The 22015-nt window shown below is 46.7% G+C and overlaps 1 protein-coding gene across 1 annotated transcript in view; it reads left to right on the forward strand.

Moving 5' to 3' along the window:
- Window positions 1-545: 545 nt before the first annotated feature.
- Window positions 546-22015, forward strand: part of LAMA1 (laminin subunit alpha 1) — a gene marked incomplete at both ends in the record, with an annotated part of 114882 nt that continues 93412 nt past the window's right edge. The window contains 3 exons of the mRNA XM_080936531.1: window positions 546-627; window positions 20282-20452; window positions 20736-20848. Coding sequence (XP_080792657.1) covers window positions 546-627; window positions 20282-20452; window positions 20736-20848 — 366 coding nt within the window. The remainder of the gene's footprint in view (window positions 628-20281; window positions 20453-20735; window positions 20849-22015) is intronic.

The following is a 22015-nucleotide window of genomic DNA, read 5'->3' on the forward strand; positions in this document are numbered from 1 at the left end:
GTGCAGGCAAGGTCCCGCAAGAATAGACTATGTCCTGACTATATCTCTGCGACCAGGGATTGGCCAAGGCTGCACAGGCAGAAAAGGGTCAACGGGGCAAATACTTTCTTGGAATCCACCCTCCAGGGCCAGGCTTACCAGAAACTTTTTTCTCCCTGGGCCTTGTCTCTCTCCCTTCTTCCATATTGAACCCCTAATGCCGCAGCTGCTCACCCCAACTGGAGTGGAGGGTCAGAGTACCACCTGGGAGAAGCACCTCACCACCACCACCACCACCAATGCAGGACAGGCCACCTTGAGAGGGACCCCTAGGAAGAACCGGGCAGGGAGGGGCTCCCCCTGCAGGACAGATCTGGGCGCAGCGGGGCGCCTTTGGGGGAGGTCCGGGGTAGGACAGGGGCGGGGCTCGGCCAGGCCCGCGGGGGTGTGTCCGAAGGGCCTGTGCACAAGGCTGGGGTCGTGCTGGGAGGGCCACAGTCGCGCGGTGTCTGTGAGCGAGCGTGGTCGAGACCTTCCCAGGGAGCGCAGGGAGCGGCGACGGCGACATGCAGGGCAGCAGCACGGGGGCCGCGCTCCTGGTGCTCCTGGCCTCGGTGCTCTGGGTCACCGTGCGGAGCCAGCAGAGAGGTGAGCGGGAACGCGGCTGGAGAGTGGGAACGTGCGGGTGCCGCGGACAAAGCTCGCTCGCGGGGCTGTGGCTGAGCGCACGCACCCCGGTGCAGCTCGGACCTACTGCGGGCCGCACGGGGCTGAGGACGCCGCTGGCTGCTCCCTGGGGTCACCTGCTTTCTAGCTTAGCGGGAGCTTGAGATCCAGGAGTGCAGTGGGTGGCGAGAGTGGAGCGTCCGGCACGTGAGAAGGGACATGGACTCCCCACCCAACACCTGAGTGGCTGCGACTGGCCGGAGACCGCCGCGTTGGTTGACTGCACCGCTCCGGGAATGAATGGGGAGAGAGTTCTCCCGCACTTTCGCCTCATTGTCCTGTGCTGCAAAGGGAGACTGTGGAAGGAGAAAGGCGGGCTCTTCTGGGCCACTAGCGTCCAGGGTGGTCTACCGGGAAAAGACTGCTGGAAAAGGGGTCCCAAGGTCAGCTATCCTGGGCAACTGGGGCCCGCATATGGCGTCCAGGACACAAGCGTGCTCTTTGTGTAGTCCGTAAACTGAGCGAATAGACTCCCCACGCGTGTTTAAATCGTGTTCACTTGGGTGGGCGTGAGGGGCTAGAAAGGACGGACAGTGTGTTTTTCTTTCTCTGCATGTAATCAGTTGATTTCTTTGCAAGGTTTGAGAACAGAAACCAACCTAAAGTGAATTTTCAGTGGGCACGGGATGGGAGGTGGAGGGACAGAGAATATGCCCTGCCACCCAGAGTTGTCTGTAAGCCTCTGCTTAGTTAGGTGGTGACAAATGTTTGTGGAAGGCATCTCAATGTATGCAACAAGTGACACTGAGCTGTTCTCACGCAGATTGCGTGCTAAGAGCACAGGTTAAATGTAGGAGGGCGAACTCGGAATGCCCTCGTGGGAAAAATGTGTGTTTGGGCATTGTGCAGAGTCGTGAGCTGTACAGGCTATGAGCATCCCATTCATTCATGCATTCATGATGAAAGCGCTGGACCGAGCTGGAAACGCAGCTCTGAATAGCCCGGCGGCTGCTCAGCTGCTCAGCTCCCGAGCTGGGGGGCTGGGAAGGAGGAATTTACATAGTTATCAGGGAAAGAAAAGAGCCAGCCTTAGGAGGAAAGCCTTTGACGCTGAGAGCCCAACTCCTGCCTGGGAGGTTGTTGAAAGTGACCAAATCAAGGTTCTCACAGGGTGGAGAAAGCAGCTTGCCTCAGTTTATTGTTTCAAGACCTTGGAAGTCTTAGATGGAGGAGACGCTCCGAATGCTTTCTGTTCCCCTGAGGGCTGGGCACTTGGCCTGGGTGGTTATGAATGGTGTTTGGAGAAAGTGGGCTGCATGGGGCTTTCCTGCTTTGAGACACTGCAGAAAGGCTACATGGGCAGGGCCTTTGAATCACTCCTATCCAGCCTATATTTGCCAATCCACGGCTTTCCTAATGATCATCCTTGGAAGTTTCCTAGACGGGATCTCATGATGTTGCCCTGGTTGGTTTGAATTTATCAGTCCAAGTCATTCCCCTGCCTCAGCCTTCTGAGTAGCTTGGACCACAAGCATCCCACCACACACAAGTGGGGTGCTTGTAGTTTTGAAACTGATCACGGATCTAAAAGCATTAGATTATTAGATTCTACCGGGGTAATTTTACAACCAACAATGTCTGACTCTGGCTGAAATGTAACCCGTACAGTGAGCTGTCCTCTAAGTTTGATAATAAGTGTTGTGTTCCCCGGACTGTGGGTGTAACTTAGTGGTAGAGCACTTGTCTAGCATGCAGAATGCCCTAGGCTCAAACTCCATCTTGCATAGCCTAGAGGAAAATCTAAGCTGCTGTGTTTCTTAAATTGACATGCTAAGTTCACATTGGTTACTACAAGTGCAGGAAAGTATCTGTGAGCAGAACACTCAGCTTGTGTGTGGTGTGGTGCACAGAACACTCAGCTTGTATGTGGTGTGGTGCACAGAACACTCAGCTTGGTGCTTTCTGTGTTACCTTTTGCAGGTCTGTACTTAGTTCTGTGGCCTCAGGTTTTTTCGTAGCTCCATTTTCTAAGTACAGGCCAATAAGGTGCTGCTGCAACAGTTGGAAAGTAGGGTGTCCATATTAAGACACCTCTGCCCTCGCCCCACAACGCCTGCGCTCCCACCTTGCTCCTTCCTGTCTTCTGGATGTTATATATTCGGCCTGCATTTGCAGCTCTGTGTTCATAGTGGGCATAACAATGCCAGGCAGCTGTGGAACGGACAGTGTCTGTGTGGCTCTTAGGACTGCACTAGTTCATAAACTTGTGAGGTTAAGCGTGTTTGTGACTGCTGACTTCCTTGGAATGATGCTTGAAGCTCCAGTTTGTTCATGAGCACATATGCATGCTCCTTATCACTCACAGTAAACCTGCTGGGAAGTAATGCAAACAGCACCTTCCACCTCCAGGGACCTGGTTCTGTAGTGTGACTGGCCACCATCCATGGTAAATGCTTACGTTCCCTGTGGCCGAGTTTCAGTACAGCAAAATTAGAGTAGTAATCGTGTCTTCCTGGAAGGAATGTTCATGGTTAAGTGAGTTAATGTAGAAAAGGGTTCCAAAGTGTACTAAACACAGCTAGGCTGTGATAAATGTGTGTCGTGATGATGATGATGATTTACAGAGTTATGTGGGGAAGGCCCTTCCCTAAACCATGTCTCGATGCTGTTAAAAAAGAAATGGAAGTCTGTATTTGGAATTAAATAGCGTTGCATTTGGCTGCTTAAATGTGTTACTTTGATTAGCCTTGACTTTGTTTCTTAGCTTTAGTGGGGCCCATCTTTTGTCCTCAGCAAAAAGATTAACTTAAGAACAATTGTCTTGTCCTCTTGGATTTCTTCTATTTCACTGTAGTACTATTGGATGTTTCCAGTTGACTTTCTAGGTACAGGCAGGGAGGCTTCTTTTATGATATGACCCTGCCTCTCCTTATTCCCTTTCTAGAACTGCCTTATGGACTCAAATTATACCCCCGATTCCTCACTTTCAGGATGTCCACACATGCCACTGTGGTGCTGTACCACACTGGGGTACACTGGGGAAGCTGGAATGCACCTGCCCTACTGCCTCACCAGTGAAGGTCTTGGGCAGACCTACACCTGCTCATTGCTAACTAGTATCCAGGCATGCAGACTGAAAACCACTCCTTCACTCGGCTGTTTGGGTTCTAGAGACCTGGACCACACCCTCTGCCCCAAACTCCAGTGTTACAAAGCGCCACATGATACATAGTTACACTGAAGGATACCAAGAACAAGGATGCTGATGGAGTCCACCACTGTCCTTCAAGACAGCCAGTGCCTGCTATTTCTTGGCTGTTCTTCCATCCCCATTTTTCCTTGGAATGTTTGTGAAAATGACTTCTCTGATAACTGTAATAATGGCTTGTAGTTAAAGTGTTAATGACAGAGACACAGGATCAACACCTCAGCGCTGCCCTCCTCACAGGAGCCACCCCCATGTGTCTGTCAGTTTTTAATATTCTGCTTACTAACGTGTGCTCTTTTACACTCATGACCTCTCATCTTGACCCATTGTGAACAGACAGGTGTGATGAGAGAAGTGCTTTCTACACCTTTCAAATTCGAAACTGGATTGTTGCAGTATACCGCTTCTGGTGGTACTTTTTGCAGTGGTATTAAAGGGCTGTTCCTTCCTTCTTCTCTTTTCTTCTTCTTCTGTCCATAGGGAATTGATTGACATATTTGAGGATACTTCTGACCCAGAGAAATGAAATTTTGGCATGATTCAGTTTGACATTAAGGGCAGTGTATTAGTAAGTTCTCAGACACCATGTGACTGCTACTCTAAGGCAGACACAGAGTAACTTAACTCTGTAAGAAATTATTAATGAGTAGTCTTAATAAGAATAAGTCTTAGCCATGAGTCCTAAACATAATGGAAGGCAAACAGCAAACTCCCGGTAAACATAGGCCGAAGTTGAAACATTTGTTAGCTTTACTCTTCAGGAATGTGTGGATGAGCCCGGCACACTTTGAGCTGACTTACACATTTGTAAGGGGTTCCTCAACCCGCTTCTTTTCCAATATAACAATATACATCTCCAGACAACCAAGTAATCAATGCTTTGCAAAATTAATGAGCAGGAAAAAGCTTCTCTGAAATTGAAATAGTTTAGTTAAGGTCATGAACTGTGGTTCTGTTGGAGAATGTTCCTCAGGTAGCGTTTTCAGCATAAAGCACAGCAGCTGGTTAGCCCCCCTTTTTCGAGGGGTGACAGTCGGTGCTCACAGTAAGCATTTAATAATAAATAGCACAGACTCCTTCCACTTTGTCTTTGTTTGTCGAGGCCGGGTCAGGAGCACTTTCTCGGGTTAACTGGTTCCCACTCCTGCGGTGGGGGGAGGGCACAGACAATGGGAACAGTGTGGCGCTTGCTGGACAATAACATTCTAGTCTAGGTAAGCGTTTATCTCCAACTGTTAACCCAGAAATGGTGGCAGAGGCGTGCCGCGGTGCTATCAGCAGTGTGATTTCGGTTTGTGTGCACTTAAAAAAAAAAAGTTATTCATTTGAAGTTTCAATGTCTTCATTCCAGAATGTATCTGTGTAGGCTGATCTGCTGACTCAGCGGGCTGTAAATTCTTGTACCTCTTCAATCTCTGGTGGTAACGCTGCCTTTAGATCAGTAGGGATTTATAGACAGGGCCAGCTTTTTTTTATTCCTGAAGGTATTTCCTGAAAAAGTTTTTTTCCATGGTTCCATAATTTCCTGCCAAAATCTTAGGAAATTCTCTGCAATAAGAAAGACGTTAAAGGAGACATTTACATTTAATGGGTCATTTTTAGTTAAAAAAAGAGAAAAGGACACTCCAGGCCACAGAGTATCTCAGTGGATAAAGTGCATGCTGCCCTGCCTGATTACCAGAGTTTGATGCTTGGAGAGAACCAACCCCAGTAAGTTGCCCTCTGACCTCTACAGGTGTGCTATGACAACATGCATGAATGCGTGCATCCATATACAAACATACATACACATACATGTATAACCATGATCTAGTTGCAACAGATCACCTGTGAAACAAATGTCTTCTGTCCTTTTGATAAAAATAGAAGTTTACTTATAAAAACTGGTGAGTGTCTCAGGTCCAGAAGAGATGCTTCCTTCTCAGCATGGCTCCCCCCCGTGGTTTCTCCCACTCATGTATCTCTTTTTCCTTCTTACTCTGGTGGAACTATGCTTTCCTGTTTGTTCTTTTATGTCACTTATCCACCATGTTTTTCTAAAGTTTTACTTATTTCTTTATTACCTTCCTCCTTTTCTGTTTTCATTGCAAATAGCCATTAGATGTCTCAGTTATCTGCCAGGTGGTCTAGTGTCACACCACGGTTAGAGTAATCCTGCTAAAGTAACTGCCCACTGTCACCATATGCCCCTCCCCCACCTTTTGAGCATCATCTCTTGCCTCCCTGCTATGGCCTCTTATCCTCTGTCCGAATTCAGCCCCAACCAACAGCCACATGACATCCTGCCTCCGAGTCAGGGTTGCGTCTGTGTGCTGCACAGCTGTTGAGAATCCCCTCACCAGAGCTGCAGTCTGGTGCCCACCTCAGCCCAACCCAACACTGCAGCTCACGGCCTGAGGACCGCCTTCTTTCACCTTGAGTCTACTGCCTTATTTCTAAATCTACACTGGATTCCGTGCTACATCAGGACTCCAAAACAGTCATAGTCTCTGGTACACTTCTGGGTAGTTTTCCCAGCATGCCATTAGCCAGAGTAAAAAAGAAAGGACATTTTTCTTACACGTCTCAGGATTTCAGAAACACACATGGAAAATCAGAGGATCCCGGCTCTGGGTCAATGGACAACACCACCCACTGAACTGCAGCACGCAGACAAAGAGTTAGATGATCAGAGGCATCTCTGATCGAATTATGTGTTATGTTAGATGTCTCTCGGGTTCTTGATACTGAAAAGTGGGGGGAGGTAGGTGGTGGTGAGAACCAGCTTCACATAGAAGACAGTTGTTAGCCGAGGTAAATTAGCCACAAGGTGAGCTGTTCTCTTAAGATGACGCTTCTGTGGAACTTAGCTCTAATTAAAATCCAAGGCCACTTCCTCCTTCTCAGGGAAAGCTGGCAGTGGCTAACAGAGAAAAGCTGGCAGTGACCACAGTAAGGATGGCCATGACACTGTGACCAGCACAGTAAGGATGGCCCTGACACTGTGACACTTGAGCCCCCCACCCGTGCTGAACGACAATGCTGTGGGTTAGCCAACAGGGAGAATGGGGTCGTCTCAAAATGTTGGTCAAACTCTGAGCTTACGTGAATTTGAAATCTAGGATATGGGGAACAGATGAGATTTGGTACACATTCTGGGGGTAGGGTCGGTGCTCACTGCAGAATCCCATGTGTGAGACCTGTGAAGTATGCTCTTAAATAAAACATAATACTCAAGCTTCAAGGTCAAATCATCTATCAAACTACTCAAGGGTTCAGGACCTTTAAAAGCACATACACCTCCAGAGGTGGCATGTAACGCCCTCCCCAGTTCCTTCACGGCAAACTCAGCCCGATACCTGACTCCCATATCTTTCTAGATTTCCTTCTGCCCAATAGATAGGAGCCAGAATTTATAAATCAAACATTCTTATTGACTTTGGTACTCAGAGGCACCAGAACCTTTTTTATACATTTTCAACTCTACCCTCTGGGGTTTCTAGTTTAAACATTTCTTTCCAGAATAGTCTCTGTCACTTGCCTGACCTTCTGTATTTGTCTCTGTGTCCCAGGCTTGGGGAGCGTTCTTCTCTCTGATTCTGAAACTCCCTAATCTATTCTTTCAGCTCTTTTATTCCAAATGTCTCTGACTCCTTATTACTGTCCCTGGCTTGGGGGAGGTATTCAGTCTAGAAGTGTAGACGGAGTGGAACTGAAGATGTTCCTATCAAGCTTTCTGCTTTTGGGGATTGCTTCCACTAACAGGTTCTTGCTTGGTTTTGCATTTTGAAACTAGATCTTGCTTTTTTTTTTTTTTTTTTTTTTTTTTTTTTTTTTTTTTTTTTTTTTTTTTCTATGCTGGCCTTGAATTTCTGAGCAGAAATGATCCTTCTGCCTCAGCTTCCCAACCAGGTAGGACTTCAGGTGCAAAACTTAATACCTTCGTTAGGAGCAGAACAATACTTCGTATGGCTTGCTGCCATTTCTGTTCAGCTTGCTTTTCTGTGTCTTCATACCTCTGTCCTTGCTCTGAGGTCATGCTGGAGCTATGTGACATGGTACATCTTGAAGGCTTTGTGTCCTTGCTAGTTTTGTGTCAACTTGACAGAAGCTAGAGTCATCTGAAAGGAGGGAATCTCAATATAACATCCATCTGTAAGACATTCTTTTAATGAATGATTGGTAGGGTGGGGGCAACCCACACTGATCATGCTGTCTCCGGTCTGGTGGTCCTGGCTGCTTATCTGAAAGCAGGCTGAGCAAGCCATGATGAGCAAGCAACTAAGCAGCACCCCTCCATGGCCTCTGTTCCAGCCCTGCTTGAGTTTTTGTCCTGACGTCCTTGACTGATGAACGGTGATATGGAAGTGTAAGCTAAATACATCCTTTCCTCCCCAAGTTTCTTTGGCCATGGTGTTTCATCACAGTGATAGCAACTCAACTAAGACACAGTTCCTGGCTGTCTTCCTTGCTGTGAATCACCAGCTGCAAGAACATTTCTCACTTTCTATATGGATTTGCTTTTGAGTCTGCGAAGCTTAAAAGTGGATGCTTGAAAAGGAGTTGTCTCCGTAACATAATTCTCAAGAAAGGAGTTGAGAGAGTCCCAGGCACACTTGCCACTCAGGTTTTATAGCAGGCACCCCGCTGATTGATGTCTGCGGGCTGTGTCTCTTGTCTCCATTTTCTTCTTCTTGAAGAACTCAGAGCTTGTCTGCCTGCCTTGCTCTTTGGGTGCCAGGAGAGCATTTTTGAACAGTTTCATACAAGTTCCCTCTTCAGGTTCTACAAAAGACTTTAATAACACAGATCCCAAGTCCTAACCCAGGGATTATAACTTATCTGGTCTGAGATAGGACCTAGTCATTTGTGTTTAAAAGACTCCCTTAGATGACTTGGCTGTGCCACCAAGATTAAAAACCACCCAGTGAACTTGCTGTGTGGCAGGTTCAGAAGCACAGGGTAGGCATGTATTGCTTATTGGCAGGGCAAATGTGGTTTGTGTTGCTGTTGTTCCTGGTGCGCTGCTTTTCTTGTTGCTTGCTTTTGTGTTTAAGCAAGCACAGTCCCAGATTAGCTTTACTGACTCAGCCAGGTCCTTATTTCAAAAATACTTTTGATCAAGTCTCGGGGTTCTTCGTGCTCTGGAGCAAGATCTGGGGACAGTTTGATCGACTCGGGCAGAATTTATTAAACACATTCCGTATTCAAGTTCTTTCCTGCCCCATACCCTTCCTTTCCTGTAATCCACAGGTCCTCTTCTCTCCAGGACTAGCCTGCCTATTGCCCCTACACCTTTTGAACTGGGTGACTCCAGGGGCTAGCTGTCCTCTGTCACTCTCCTGGGTGTTCTGTGGGGATCCATCTCACTCCCTTTCCTGGCTTCCAGTGGACGTTTGCATTGTTACCATCTGATTGATTACTTTCCTAACTCCACCCAGTACAATATTACACCTTTGTTGCTCTCACATCTGCAAGGTACTCGAACCAACCTATACCTACACGGAGCCTGCAGCCAGCTCCCTTCCTGGTTTCTCTGTGTCCGGATATGATAAGGTAAGGCAGTGACTGCTTCAGACAGAACAGAGGCAGAAGCTGTAGTGGGGGCCCTGCTGTGAGTGCTGGGCCCTGGGCTGAGTCTAATGCAGCCTCATTCTAAGACAGTTTTTAGACAACCCAGGGAACTGTTGGCACCAACAGTCCTTAAGAGTGAACAGACTGTGAATCTGGTCATGCCATTCCAGCCCCTTTACATGGTCTGCTACTGTCTGCTGAGTGAGACTTACAGGGCTTTCTGCTGTGACCGGCCTCACCTTCCATGGCTAACCATTACCCATCCTGTAAACCTATGGTCTGTGAAGCTTGACTGCTTTTTGTAACACAGTGGAAACCCCTCCTTTTGCCTTGGGCCATTCTGAGTTTTTCCTTCTCTGGCAGATTTCATGACCTTTTCTGATTTGCTTGTCTTTCTGTTTATAATTTTTATACCCTGTCCAGCACCCAGCAGGGTCTGGAGAGGAGTGTGGGGACATCAGGTACACACATCATCCAGACAGATAACATGTTTGGTTCCAGGAGAGCCAACCAGAGTGATAATCTCCTGAAAAGATCAGGCTAGCCCAGGGTGGCTGGAACCTCTGAGTCACCCAGACAGGCCCAGGAAAGAGAAGAAGGAAGAATCTGGATAACAGCACTGGGGCAGAGGTGACCAGGACTGAGTTCACAATCTGGAATAGCACACACAAATAGAGGTCGTCTGGTAGGAGAAACACCCTAAGAAAAGCTTTGGCTTCAAGTGCGGTCCCAGGAATTCTCAGACCAGTCAGAGTAGCCAAATCCAAAAGCTCCATTCAGATGCACTACGTCTCTGTCTTAGAAAGAAATGCGTTGTAGAAGGCTTGAGGAAGATGCCCGATGTAGACCTAATTCACCTGATGCACACACAGGCGTGTGCACAGAGTGTACAAATGCTTCCTTTTTATCTTCGGTGTGTGTTATATCTGTCTTAACCGCCCCCCCTTCCCATCTCATGCAGGAGAGTCCTCAGCCTGGGTGAATGAATGGCCCTTCCTTCGCCCCCACACCCTCTTTTGAAAACTCCCTTTTCCCTTCTTGTGTCTCCTAGATTCAGTCCCTCTGTGAAGCAGAAATCCAAGGTCTTAGGCACCCAGGGGACAGCTTAGTAATTTCTAGAAATCAGCCAGTCAGGAAACTACGGTGGCAGTTGGATTCAATCGATAGAACATTGGGGGAATTACTGCTTAGCTCTGTCATGTCTGTCTCTCTACAAACCACACATTTCATGGCCTTTAATTTCACTTGGAAAGTTTCTGCTCCTTTTGGTGTATTGGTCCTGAATTTATTTCATTAATTTTTTCATGTGAGTATTGTGTGTATGTGTGAATGTGTGTGTATGTGTGTTTGAATGTATGTGTAGGTATGTGTGCATGTGTGTGTTTAAATGTATGAGTGTATGTGTATATATGTGTTATATGTGTGTGAATGTGTATGTATGTGTGTATATATGTTTGTGAGTGTCTCTCTCTCTCTCTCTCTCTCTCTCTCTCTGTGTGTGTGTGTGTGTGTGTGTGTGAGAGAGAGAGAGAGAGAGAGAGAGAGAGAGAGAGAGAGAGAGGGCATACGTACTTTGATACAAATGTGTGACAGACAAACCCCTGGCTGCAACTGTAGGTGTTTTGTGGGAAGAAAGCTGAGGCTTCCTGTGTATAGAATGGTCTTTGTTTTAGAGCCTTTAACATTTTGTTCTCCTAACAAGCTACAGGTCTTTGTTTCCATGGAATTTCTATTGTTCTTCCAAAGGTGGAATACAGTGTAGGTGTCTGGTTAAATAGTTCCTGAATTGCTGAAGGAGGCAGGATCTTGCAGATCATTCTGGAAGGTTTGTGCCAAGCTTGGCAAGCCCGGTTCAACTCAGTGTCAGAGCTGGGGGAGAGCCCACATGGCCCACTTCTGTGAACAAAAAGCATCGTTCCCCTGGAAGCTGGTTAGACAGAGGCTGGTGGCCCCAGCCCGACACTGACTCAGCAGATCTGCAGCTGATCTGAAGACACTAGAGCTGAGACTTCTCTTTAGTTCTCTGTCCCGCACTGCGCACACACCACACGTCACAGCAGTCAGTCCCCTTCATGGCACTCATTTTGTAAAAAGAATTCTGATCCACGTGGGGTGTTTCAAGTCTCTTGAAGGGTTTGTCTGAAACTGAACAGCACTGAAGCATGTATATACTGTTTCCCCGTGCACATGTGCTGTATATTAACATGTATACACTGTTTCCCCGTGCACATGTGCTGTATATTAAGTTTAATTTATAAAACAGGGTTGGCAAGAGATTTATAGCAGCCAAAGACATAGCAACATAATGTGAAGTTTGAGTTGCATAGAGAGAGAATGTGAAAGAGCTGGAGACAAAGGATTGGTTTCTGTAACACATGTGGTCATGTGTGTGTGCTTATGTAGCATATATGTAGCATGTGTGGTCAGGTGACAGCTTTGGCAGCTCAGTGTTAGAGTACAATGAAACTTGAACTGATAAAACAGTATGATCTCGAGGCCAGAGAGGCTAACATGGAAATCGTCTGAAACTCTGGAGCATCTGCCTCCGTAGTGAGTCTGCGTGTTACCATTCCACAGGGTGGCAGCCATTGCTGAAGGCTTTCAGGGTGTAAAGTGTGTGCTAGATAAAAGTCAGGGCCAAGCCAAAGGGTCCGGGTACCTTGAGGGTGACCATGGGCAGAAAGTGCGGCACATCTTAAATGCAGGATGATCTCATCAGTCACTATGTCACATGGACCCCAGGAAGGACACCTCCACACCCACACTGAAGTTGTCACGTGCCTCCAGGATGCAGTGAACCCCAGGAAGGACACCTCCACACCCACACTGAAGTTGTCACATGACTCCAGGATGCAGTGGACCCCAGGAAGGACACCTCCACACCCACACTGAAGTTGTCACATGACTCCAGGATGCAGTGGATCCCAGGAAGGACACCTCCACACCCACACTGAAGTTGTCACATGACTCCAGGATGCAGTGAACCCCAGGAAGGACACCTCCACACCCACACTGAAGTTGTCACATGACTCCAGGATGCAGTACCAAATGAACATGGGGAGGCTTGTTTCAATTATTAGAAATGCCAAACCCGGTCAGGCAGAGCTCTGCACGGAGGGCAAGTGTGCATGTGACCACTCACAAAGCCACCCTTGTCACGTGCCTGGCATTAACAATTTAAATCTTAAAAGAGTTCAGAGGTGGAGAAAGAATGAGAAATAGCCAAGACCTGCCAGACCGTTAGAAAGTTTCATAGAGAAGTTTGGGGGACATTTGGGTTGTCTAGAAAATGATGAATTATCTGGACATGGTAGCTCAGACCAATAGTCCAACACTTGGGAAGGTGAGGCAGGAAGAGCTGGACTTTGAAGCTACAGGTCATGTTTCTATCTTAAAAACAATTGATTTTTCCAACATAAACTTCATGGTTTTAAGTAACAGGTGAGGTAGATTTGTGAATATAAATGATCCAAGCCACATATGTCTTCCTTTTAGTAGGAAGGGAATAAGAAATGTCTGTGCTTAACTCAAAGGCTCCAGGTACTCCGACATCCATGTCAGACTTCTTCCTCTTAGGATTTGGAAGGAGGAAGGAGTGGACTTCCCTGCTCAGTTAGGACATGAAGTTTGAGATGAGTGTGGGTGTTTCGCTTTCTGTGAAGTAATGATTTGTATTGGGCAGAATGTTGAAATTGTTGCCCTTGGCACGCTGTGATGAATGGAATTGTGTGTGTGTGTGTGTGTGTGTGTGTATACAGATACCGTGGGTGCTGAGGAGATGGCTGGTGGTCAGTCACTTGCGGTGCAAACACAGAAGCATGAGTTTGGTTCCTAGTGGTCTTACTGCAAGGTGGGAGTGGAGATGTCAGAAGCTCCAAGGCAGCTGTCGCAGTGTGTACACAGAGGAACATGACAATGTTAGTCAAGACGGAGACTGGGGACTGGCTTCTGACCTCCACACCTGCACCATAGTGTGCAAGTGCGTGCATGCTCGAGTGTTTGTGCACACACAGACACATACTTACACACTCATGTGCACATGTGGGCACACACACAACATCCACGCACTCATGTATACACGTATGATACAAGTTTTAAATGAGAAACTCCATGAGGGCCCCAGCACACACTACTGGGCCCTGTCTCCTACAGATAACATTTGTGTTGCACTTGTTTTTACCATTTGTTTATCAACTGTAGGAATCTGGCTTTGTCAAGGACACCTTGGGAGCGTTGCTATGGAAATGGGCTTTTAGCGAAGCCCTCCTCCTGCCTTTTGCTCACCACCCACTCTTGTTTCTGAGATCCAACTTCTTTTCATCATCCCACGGGAGAGAGAAAGCAAGTCCAGCAAGCTTTGTGCTGTGCCTGTGCTGACTCCCAGGACACCGGCCTGGGCTCTCTCCATGCTGTGTGTGCTTCTTCCTCCCTCCCTCCCTCCCTCCCTCCCTCCCTCCCTTCCTCCCTCCCTCCCTCCCTCCCTTCCTCCCTCCCTCCCTTCCTCCCTTCCTCCCTTCCTCCCTCCTTCCCTCCTTTTCCCTCCCTCCCTTCCTCCCTTCCTCCCTTCCTCCCTCCTTCCCTCCTTTTCCCTCCCTCTCTCCCTCCCTTTTCCCCTCTCCATTACTCCCTCCCTCTCTTTCCTGCCTCTTTCTATCCTTTCTTTTCTCTCATGCTCCTTTCTCTATCTTCTGTGTCTCCCTTTCTTTTCTCCTTTCTTCCTCTCCATTTGTCTGTGTCTTTCTCCACCATTCTTCTGCCTCCCTCCCTTTCTAGCCACTGTCTGTTTTCTACACTGCAGTGGGTTCTAGTACTTCAAACCTTTTCTTTTACTAAAGTCACCAGTGATCAAATTGCTTTTCTTCAAAAAACCAAGCATTAGCTTTGGAGCAGGAGAGTAGCAGTAGAGGCCTTTCTCTTACTAGCTGGCTCTGTCCTAGAGCTGATACAGGTCACCTTTGTTTTTTGTTTTTAAAGCACTCCCCAGTGTGGACTGTTTCTTTATCTGAGTAATAGAATAACTAACTAGTAACTTCTGGGTAGTTGTCCTTGAAAGTAAATGGCCCGATTTCCATTAGACAAGCAATACTGTCATGTTTACTTAAGCCTCGGCTTTGATGTTCAGTGTTCAAACATGTGAAAATACTGGTCTTTGATATACAAAGCAAGTTCATGTGGTAGCAATTTAAATAATTTTTACTTTATAGCAAACACAATTATGACCACTTAACCACCGGCTGCCTCCTCCTGGAGAAGGGCACCAAAGGCAGCTTCATCCTGAAGTGCAGCACACACATGCACACACTCTCACGGGACACAGCACACACATGCACACACTCTCACGGGACACAGCACACACATGCACACACTCTCACGGGACACAGCAGGCACTGCGCAGGCCTGTGGACACAGACCCGCAGTAAACTAGAGGGCACGTGAAGCTGTGGCTGAGTGACGTGAGGCACTGGTCCGTCGTGCGGCTCATGGTTAAGAAGTGGAATAAATGACAGCAGTCATTGTGACTATCCAGTAATTGCTCGTACTTAACTGTTGGTTCAGTAACTGCTACATCAGCAGGATCATGAACTCAGGCACAATGTGCTATGCCGTAAGAGGGCTGAGAGATTGAAAGCCCATGATACATTTGTTGTTATATTTCTGAGACAGGGTTTCTTTGGGTAGCCCTGGCTGTCCTGAAACTTGCTCTATAGACCAGGCTAGCCTGGAACTCGGGGATCACCTGTCCCTATGTGCTGGGACTGAGGGCATGGCCCCTATGCCCAGCCCGTTACACATTTTCACCATGGCTCTAGAGGCGGAACGCAGACCGTTGTACTTCCTAGCCAGCACTCTAGCTCTGGGTGTTCCCAGCTCTTTCTTTTGGATGTGACATGGTCAGTCTCCCTGTGTAGCCCTGGAAGGTTCTGCCTCAGCTTCCCGAGCAGTGAGTGGGCCCACAGGAGCATGCCAGCATCACTGGGCTGTGCCACCATGCAGTTTTCCAATGCAGTCTCTCTCCCACCTGCTGGCACAGCTCCCAGGTGGCTACTTCAAACATTATTCTAAAGCACACAGCTGCACTCAACAGTTTTTCCAACAACACACTCACATTGAGACAAACACTGCTTTCGTACCCTGGGAAAGGAGCAGAGGAATTAAAACATGCGTCTCATTCGGATGAACCATGCAGCCTGTGCAGACATGCAGCCTGTGCAGACATGCAGTGTCAGGATGCTGTGGTGGCGAAGCAGGATTTTGTTGAGTGTCATTTTGTTTCTCCACAGCAAACGTGAGTCTCGGACTCATTCCTTGGCCACTAGTTGGACAGTTTCATTCTTGGTCACAATTAAAACTCCATGTCAGCAGTTCTGTAAGACTCACTGTGCACTGGGGCTGGGGAGATGGCTCAGTAAAGCCATTCTGCTGCAAGCATGGGGGCCCAGGTTCACAGCCCTAGCAGCCATGCAAAGGACGAGATGGGGTTTGGTGCACACCTGTCATTCCGGTACTGCCGAGGCAGGGTGGAGACAGACAGGGCGGTTCATTCACTCATTCCGTGAGCTCCAAGCTCAGGAGAAAACTGGCCTTAACACCGAGGAAAGCATGTAATGTCAACCTCTGCTTCATGTGTAGACACCTTACACACACACACACACACACACACACACACACTCCAAAAGAGCCTTATTCTGTTTAATCACTATTTCTAACTAGGTGTGGGTATATGTGTACATGTGTGTGTGAGTGTGATTGTCTGTTTGTGTGAGTGTGTGTGTGTGTGAGGAGTAGTAGCACAATTATTTCACTCTTGCTGATAGCCTATAGACTTTCATTTGAAAGCAAAAAGGGAAAGTTCACAAATGTGTTGTATCGAGTAAGTGTCTTTGCTTCAGGGCCTGTTGCACACTGGTGAGTCCACCTCACTGTGGATGTGTGGCCTGTGGTCTTGTCAGTCTTTCTTTATTTTGATGTTGAAGCTGAACATCATTAGAACAGAGGCTTAACTTTTCAACACATGTACGTAGGCGCATCTCAACTGTTTTCTTGAGGAAAAAATAATTGAATCAGCGTGAATTCTGACCAATTTAGGACGATCCTGGAAAACACACTGGGGGTGTGTTTCTTTACATAACTGCAGTGTAAACCCTGACACGCACCCTGCCAGGGACACGGGAACTCTGCTAGACATTATTAAACTGTGTTCAAATCTGCCAGTGCTAGTGATCAACTCTTGTTTTATACAGTGCTCACTCCTGATGTTCACAATTTTGTAAATTAGCAAAGATGGTGGGAATGGGGCCAATCAGACCTGTCAGCAACTGAAGTCTCACTTGCTGCTGAGCTAATCTGAGCAAAATACCTCTGGTTCCAACAGACTGACAGACAGAACAGCCAAGTGTGTCTTAGACAGCTATACAAAGTGTTGCAGCTGAGTGTCCGGCTCTCGAAGGTACAGCTCTGGGGCTTTCGGAAACAAACGCTCACAAACCTGGATGAACCACTTATTCCGGCCTGGTGGGAAGCACGCTCCCTGGTGGAGAAAACACGAGCTTTCATGCCCTTTTTTGATCCAAAACAAATGCTTGTGTTTTTTCAAACACACAAAAGAGTGGCCTGGATTTGAAGAAGATAAGGATGGATGGATGGATGGATGGATGGACGGACGGACGGACGGACGGACGGACGGATGGGTGATGGATGGAGAGAAAGAGAGACAGAGAGACAGAGACAGAGAGGGAGAGGGAAAATGCTCAGGTCACAATAAGACTTGCCAAGTCTTCAAAGCAGTGTCTTGAACCCCAGTGTGAGTGGTTAGAAGCTGGGATCTTTCTTATCTCTGGGTTCTGCAGTGAATTTGTAGGTGCATCCTGGGTAAATGAGATGTGAAGCAAGAAAGCACTTCGTAAATGAAGATTAAAAGTGGTTTTGAATACTTAAAAAAAAAATCCTAGACTTTAATTTAGGGTCTTGTTTCTGAGATTTGAATCACTGACTTGACTTTTGTGAAAGTTGCCTTTGTTTTCCAAAAGGAAGGGCACTGTGCCAGTCCACCATTTAATTATTCAGTGGTGTGAAACCTTCTGAAAGGTTATCTGAACCTTTAAATAGGAATTTCACATCCTCTTGTTGCGGACCATCACATCGATTTTTATTCTATATTAGATAAATACAGCACCTTTTCCGCCCCAAGACAAAAATGCACACATGCACACACTTTTGTGCACATGTGCACTTGCACACATGCGAAGGTTTGCACACATACTTACCTTCAGGGCCTGAAGGACTGACTGAATTGTTTGAGAAGCAGATTCAGCAAAGAAGGTGCTGTAGAGCTCAGTCAACATTTGAAGATATATTAAGATGTGAAAACACTGGACAAGGGTGAACTCAGAAGCTTCTAATTATAAATTATTAAACTGCTAGAAACGTCTGGGGGGAAATTCATGGTAATTATATAATATAATTTTTTCCATAGGTTGGTGGCAAGTTTTTTTACTTAATCTTAGTTGGGGAACTTCCCGGTATGGCAGCCCAGCTCTGAAGGGCCTTCTAGGAGGCAGGGGGGGCTCAAGTCAAGAAGAAAGGGGCCGAAACAGGAATAGCCAGCAAACCGGAAGGCATGCATTTCATGCTCTGTGGAGTCTGGTGCTAGGTGCTGATGAAATTCACAGGCATGTGAATTATTCTGCAGTGTGTCCTGAATGGGAGGAAAAAGAGAGTACTGTTGCAGTAGCTATAAGGAAAGAAAATGACTTTCCCAACAGAAGCACAGAGTCTAACTTGGTAGGTGTATGATGCGCACATGACCTCAGCCTTGGATGTGTCTCTGCAAGTCCAGACTTGCCTTCCTGTAGGTTTGAGTGGATTTCCTGTTTCTCCCTATACCCACTTGATACGCACATGGTCAGTCACGCTGGACTGAAGTATTTCTTGAATACTTGAATACCGAACTTTCCAAGGAGCTGGAAAGAACTTCAAACAAACAAACAAACAAACAAATGTTCTTATTCAATTGTTATCTCCAGTCTCTAATTCTGGCTTTCTTTAGCCTTCCAAGATGTGACCAGATGCAACAGGGAGTGATATTTAGTCAATAAAGAGGGATTTGAAAACATGCTTATGTGAGGTGTGGGTCTTACCCACTCTCAGGCCTCGGGTCCATTGACTTGAGCGCTCCCAGTACAGCCTAGAATTACTGATAGATAATTCTAACTTATGTGCAAAGACTCTCTGAAAGACTTAAGTCTTAAAAATATATATTTTTTGTTAATTCTTTGAAAATATGCAACATACTTTGGACATGCCACCCTCCCAGCCTCCCACTACTTTCCGCCCACCTCCCAGAATGGTGGGTACGCTTCTTGCCCTCCAAGTTGACTTTGCATTATCCAGTTAGTCTTAGGATTAAAGCTTGCTCAGGGGTGTGGTCAGCCTACGGGGGCACATCATTAAAAAAAACAGCATCAGCAAACTGTCCTCTTTCAGCAGGCCAAGGGTAGCTTGTTGTTTACCACTCAGCAACTCTAGAGAGAGAACCATTTTTGTTTTATGACTTAAAATCCTAAACCTTTATGATAAATACTAGGTAGTACTCAAAGATCAAAGAAATTAAAGACAAGGATTCCTTCTACAGAATTAATGCAATGCTATCTTATTAAACTGGACATAAATACTTTAGAAGTAATACTGACCTAGTGTGTGTGTGTGTGTGTGTGTGTGTGTGTGTGTGTGTAGGAGTGAGAATGTGCTAGGCAAATGGTCTACTATTGAGCCACATCCGAAGACCTAACTAAGTTACTTATAAGAAGCATATCCTAGTCTATGACCCGTGAAGATCAAAACCTGTGGGATTAGAAGCTTAGCAGCAGGCTAAGCTTCTCTCAGGACTGTTTACAAGGTTCCTTCCTGTAGATTTCCTCCCCCACCTTGTACAGAATGTGATTTCTGAATCTTTATAGCATCTTTGCTGCCATTACCCTCCTTTATCAAGATAAAGTTAAATCCTAAAAGAACCCTAATGGGAACCCTGGTCTCAGAGTTGTGCAAAAAGTGCTTCTGAATACTTTGAACCTGCCCTGCGCCCAGCTGCAGAGAGATAAAAATCATCAAGACAAAGAGACTGGACGAAGGCAGAGGTTGTCTGTGTGGGGAGAATTGTAAAACTTGGATCCCCGTGTTCTGAGGATTTATTCACACAAGAAAATAAGCCATCTTTAGGGAGAAAAGAAAATCACACAAAATTACAGGGAAGACCCTACAAGTCTTGCCAGAAACAGTAGGCATCTGGCTCCTTCTTTGCATCAGGTGAGCAAATTTCTCTGGACAATGTGTGAATTTATAACTTGCCTTTAAATACATTGTTTCAACATTTTAACAGAGAAATTGCAATCAGAAACTAGAAGGGTACAGTGAGAATCGGGGGTTCTCCAGCTGTGGCTGAGGCAAATCATATCAACCAGGTTACATTTTGATGCATTTCAAAATGAACTGAAGGTGTAGATATCCCATGCCTAACCACTGGTTGATTTTACTCATTAATAATTGTTTTGTTATTTCAGATAAAATATACCTCTGGAAAAATGCCCAAAGTTTAGTGTATTCTTTCTATATATTTTTCCACTATCATGGGTGCCTAAGGAGCCCAGACTTTGAGAAAGATAAAGAACATACTCACTCCAGAAAATTCCTTCTTGTGTTTGGGTTTCCTCACAGATATCTGCTGTCTCCGAGATTCATATCAGTGAGACTTTTGCCTTTCATGTACCCAGTCTTGGTGGAAGGTTTTCTTATCCAGCACACGGGTTTACAGTCCTCTTTGGTTTTGCCTATGACGTGAGCTTGACTTGACTGATTTGGCTTTTGGACTTTGACTTTCAGGCTTGTTTCCTGCCATTCTCAACCTGGCCACCAATGCCCACATCAGCACCAATGCTACCTGTGGAGAGAAAGGGCCTGAGATGTTCTGCAAGCTCGTGGAGCACGTGCCGGGCCGGCCTGTCCGACATGCCCAGTGCCGGGTCTGTGACAGTAACAGTACGAACCCTAGAGGCAAGTACGGCTTTCTCTTCATAGCAACGCACTCATGAGATACGTCACACAAGTTAGTCTTGCCGGGTGCTCAGGTGAAACCCAGGGCTTTGCACATGCTTAGCGAGGGCTCTGCCTTTGAGCTCCACCCCAGGTCCACTTCTGGGAATTCATACTTCCTGAAGCAAATGAGGACTCTGGCTGAAAACCCTCCCCCACTCATCACTGTGGCTACTCTTCCTTTGCACTGGGGTCAGCGGTGTAAGAATGAAAATTCAAGAGCCATGTTTTGTTTTCTTAACAGAGCGCCACCCAATATCACACGCAATAGATGGCACCAATAATTGGTGGCAGAGTCCCAGCATCCAGAATGGGAGAGAGTACCACTGGGTCACCATCACCCTGGACTTACGGCAGGTAGGTCGGGCCACACCTGCTGGAGATGGTCCTCAGCCCTCTGATGTATGCCTCAGGTTGTTTTGTTTTTTGTTGTTGTTTTTCACACATCTGTCCAGGTGTGGGTAGATGATACAAAGCACTCTTCACCCATATGGTCCTAGTCCAAGCCCAGAGTCTGAGGGTAGATCTGGCCCGGTCTGTGATATTTGTGTGTGTGGGACTATGGGTGGATAAGGGGCAGGGAAGGCACATCCTGACAGAAACCTATGCGTTATTTGTTGTGCTGGACGGAGCCCTGATGTAGGAGCTGGACCAGATCTGACCAGTTGGGGAGGGTCAGGCAGACTCACCAGCTTGACCCTACAGGAGGACATGCAGGATTAGACTGGGCAGAGAGGTCGGGCATGATGTTTGGATGTGCTTTCTTAGGACCCGAGTAACCTCTCTTCATTTCTTTCTCTGACTGGTGGTGTTTGAGAAGCTCTGGCTTTGGCTCAACCATTCGTAAAACCATTGAGGGCCGGTGTATGTGTTAGCCTTGCTTTCTAGGAAAAGACCTGTGTCTCGGTCTAGCATGCTGTAGAAAGGGTAGAGATGAAGTTAGCCAGGTGGTGTGCACTCACCTGCAGGGTGCGGCGGCACACACCCTGCAGAAGTGATGCAAGCACTTGGGTATTCTTAAATCGAAAGCAAATCACTCTGAGAGGAGGTGCGTTTTATGAATCTTGACTATCATGGTTATCAGAATGATTTTAGGTCCTGCTCACTGTGTTGAAGTGTATTTCCTATGCTGACATTTCTCAGCAGAAAAGGATTTCTGGTTTGAGAAACACTGTATTAGAGATTAATGCACATCAGAGAAATGAAAACCAAAGCCACAATAAGCTACCATCTCACACCCATTAGGATAGCTACTTTTAAAGAAATGAAAACTCTGCATGTGTGGCAGGGAGCAGAGGAGAGACATCTGCACACTCCTGCTTGGTACCAGGGAAAACCCTTAAACAGCTAAATGTAGAAACAGAATAGGCTCAGTTCCTCTTCCCCCAGGCATATAACCCAAAGGATAGAAAGGAGGCATTCACAGCTATGACAGCATTGTTCTCAGAAGCCAAAAGATGGGAAAATTCAGATGTCCATCAGTGGATGGATGAATGGGTTAACTTCTGGAGGCATGTGCATGTA

Source organism: Micromys minutus (genome assembly GCF_963924665.1).
Source record: "Micromys minutus genome assembly, chromosome: 23".
Lineage (NCBI taxonomy): Eukaryota > Metazoa > Chordata > Mammalia > Rodentia > Muridae > Micromys > Micromys minutus.